The 2,122-nt window shown below is 54.7% G+C and overlaps 1 protein-coding gene across 1 annotated transcript; it reads right to left on the bottom strand.

The window, feature by feature from the left end:
- Positions 1-817: 817 nt before the first annotated feature.
- Positions 818-1,727, bottom strand: LOC123403549. The gene has a single exon (XM_045097476.1). The coding sequence runs from the start codon at positions 1,644-1,646 to the stop codon at positions 1,149-1,151; it is 498 nt and encodes a 165-aa protein (XP_044953411.1). The 5' UTR covers positions 1,647-1,727; the 3' UTR covers positions 818-1,148.
- Between the last annotated feature and the right edge of the window lie 395 nt (positions 1,728-2,122).

The raw sequence follows: 2,122 nt of genomic DNA, 5'->3' as shown, positions 1-2,122 counted from the left end.
TCGTTAATTAAGCATTTAAGCAACTTCAACTCCACTTGTTTTCTGCGTAGGCAGCTGTTCAACGCGTGTGGCGTGCGTCCATACATAGCCGGGTTTCATCCGTACCTTGCTAACGATCAACTTGAGGAGTACTTATTCTTTTCCGGGGGCTCCAACAACGCATGATCGGCATTCCCTTGTTAAGGCAAATTAAGGGAATGACACCGTATTTGGTAGAGGGATGATGGCGGCAACAAGTGCGCCGAGCAACTGATTTCTGGACACAACAGATCAACGAGCTGGACGGCTGCCCCAGCACCACCTTCTTGCGCAAGTTCAAGAGTCGGAAGCGTTATTATCCCAACCTGCTACGCCGCCCATCGCGCGAACAGTAGAAATATCACTTCTCTGGTAGAAAAAGAGACAGTAAAATACCACGGAAAGCAAGAAAATTACGGTGCAATATCACGAGCAGGACAGAAGATGATTCCTCGGTTCTTCATCAGTTGCGGGTGTCATGAAAGTTTACAGAAATTTCGTCGGAACAGGGGGGGATTTCCGTCGCCTGATCCAGCGGGATGGGGGGCACGGGTGCCGCCCGCGTGACGGGAGCAAACGACGGCGAGACGCCACCGCGGAGCTTATCCAGAACCCAAGCAGGGGGTGGTGCACCCATACTCTGAAACAGAAAGAAACTGAAGCAGAAACAGAAATTGGGGAAGAAAGTTGTTGCGGCAAGGCAATCATCCAAGGATGGATAAGCCTCCCGTCACGGTACAAAGATCAGATTTAAATGCATGTATGCGTGTCTCCAATTTTTCGCTCGTGTATTGATGTATATCCAGAACCAAAATCAAGGGCTATACACAACGGGCAGAGAGCTCACTCTATGTACAAGTGGAGCAGAGAGGACGAACTCACTCTATGTGCAGCGGAGCGGGGAGGAAGAAAGAGGCTCACTCTATGTACAGTATATACAGGCTAGCTAATTGACTAGGCCGGGATCGAATTGGGTCTTAAAACTCCGATCTTCCGGCCTGATCTCCACCGATCTTCCTTCTATACAGCGACCGGAATTATTCGGGGAATTTCATCTTTCCTATGTACAGTTTGTGCAGTATGTACTCGTAGTAATCTTGCTGCTATGGCATATCGACGATGTTCTTTATTTACTGGTTGCGGCCGCCGGCGATGGAGCCGCCGGAGAGCCGGCTGGGCCCGGCACGGAACCGGTCGGCGCGCTTCCGGTGCTGCAGCTGCTGCACCGAGGGAGACGGCGCGAGCGCCCGGCGCGCCCAGTGCCCGCTGCCCATGGGTACGCGCTGCGCAAGCACGTTTACCACGCGCCTAGTGGAGCCGCTGCCGATGGGCGGCGGCGAAGGCGGGGCGGCGGGCTTGCTGCAGCCGCCGGCAGCGCGGGCCTCCTGCCTGCGCTCCTTGTGGAGGCTGCACCGGAACGAGCCGGGGTGGTTGGTCGGGGAGCACATGCAGGAGCGACGGATCCTGACACCGCCTGAGGGGCAGGAAGGGGGAGAGGAGACGCTGACGGACTTGACCGGCGAGCCGCCGGCGGGGAGCTTGACACGGGAGAGAGATGCGCGTTGGTAGCTGGGAATGGGGCTCAAAAGCACAGGGCCGCTGGGCCGTGATGTAGCCGCCGTCGCCATGATGAGGGATTAGAGAGGGGCTTTGGTATCTGGTATCTCAGATGAGCTCCGGCCGGTGGCGGTGGTTTGCTGCCGGTTTGTGTGAACTGAGGTGGGAGCTGGTTGGCGTCGATTTTTTTATAGGGACGGGAGGGTGAGGGTAGGGGCATTTCGGTAACTTGAGTGGCGGAGAAAACCTGCAGTTGGACTCGACTGGGTTAAACCAACCGGGCAGAAAGAGGGGCTGTGCCGTGGGCCCGGGTAGCGGACCGGAACTGGTCATTGGTTCAAGGTAGGTAGGTCCACCCTCCAATAACCTTTGGGCTCATGCATGCATGCCAACTTGCTTTGGATACTGGTTTCAGTGTCAAGATTCTGGTCAATTTCTTGGAGCACAAACATGTTCGTATCTTGTTATTAGTCATGACAAAGCCGTAAGTTAACTAGTACTCCCTCCGAATCCCAAAATAATGTCTTTACTTTATACTAGTTTTAGT

Source organism: Hordeum vulgare, chromosome 6H (genome assembly GCF_904849725.1).
Source record: "Hordeum vulgare subsp. vulgare chromosome 6H, MorexV3_pseudomolecules_assembly, whole genome shotgun sequence".
NCBI classification, from domain to species: domain Eukaryota; kingdom Viridiplantae; phylum Streptophyta; class Magnoliopsida; order Poales; family Poaceae; genus Hordeum; species Hordeum vulgare.
This window is presented reverse-complemented; position numbering and strand designations above follow the sequence as displayed.

What these genes read in the sequence shown, in the direction of transcription:
- LOC123403549 (XM_045097476.1), bottom strand. Translation starts at nt 1,646, where the DNA reads ATGGCGACGGCGGCTACATCACGGCCCAGCGGCCCTGTGCTTTTGAGC.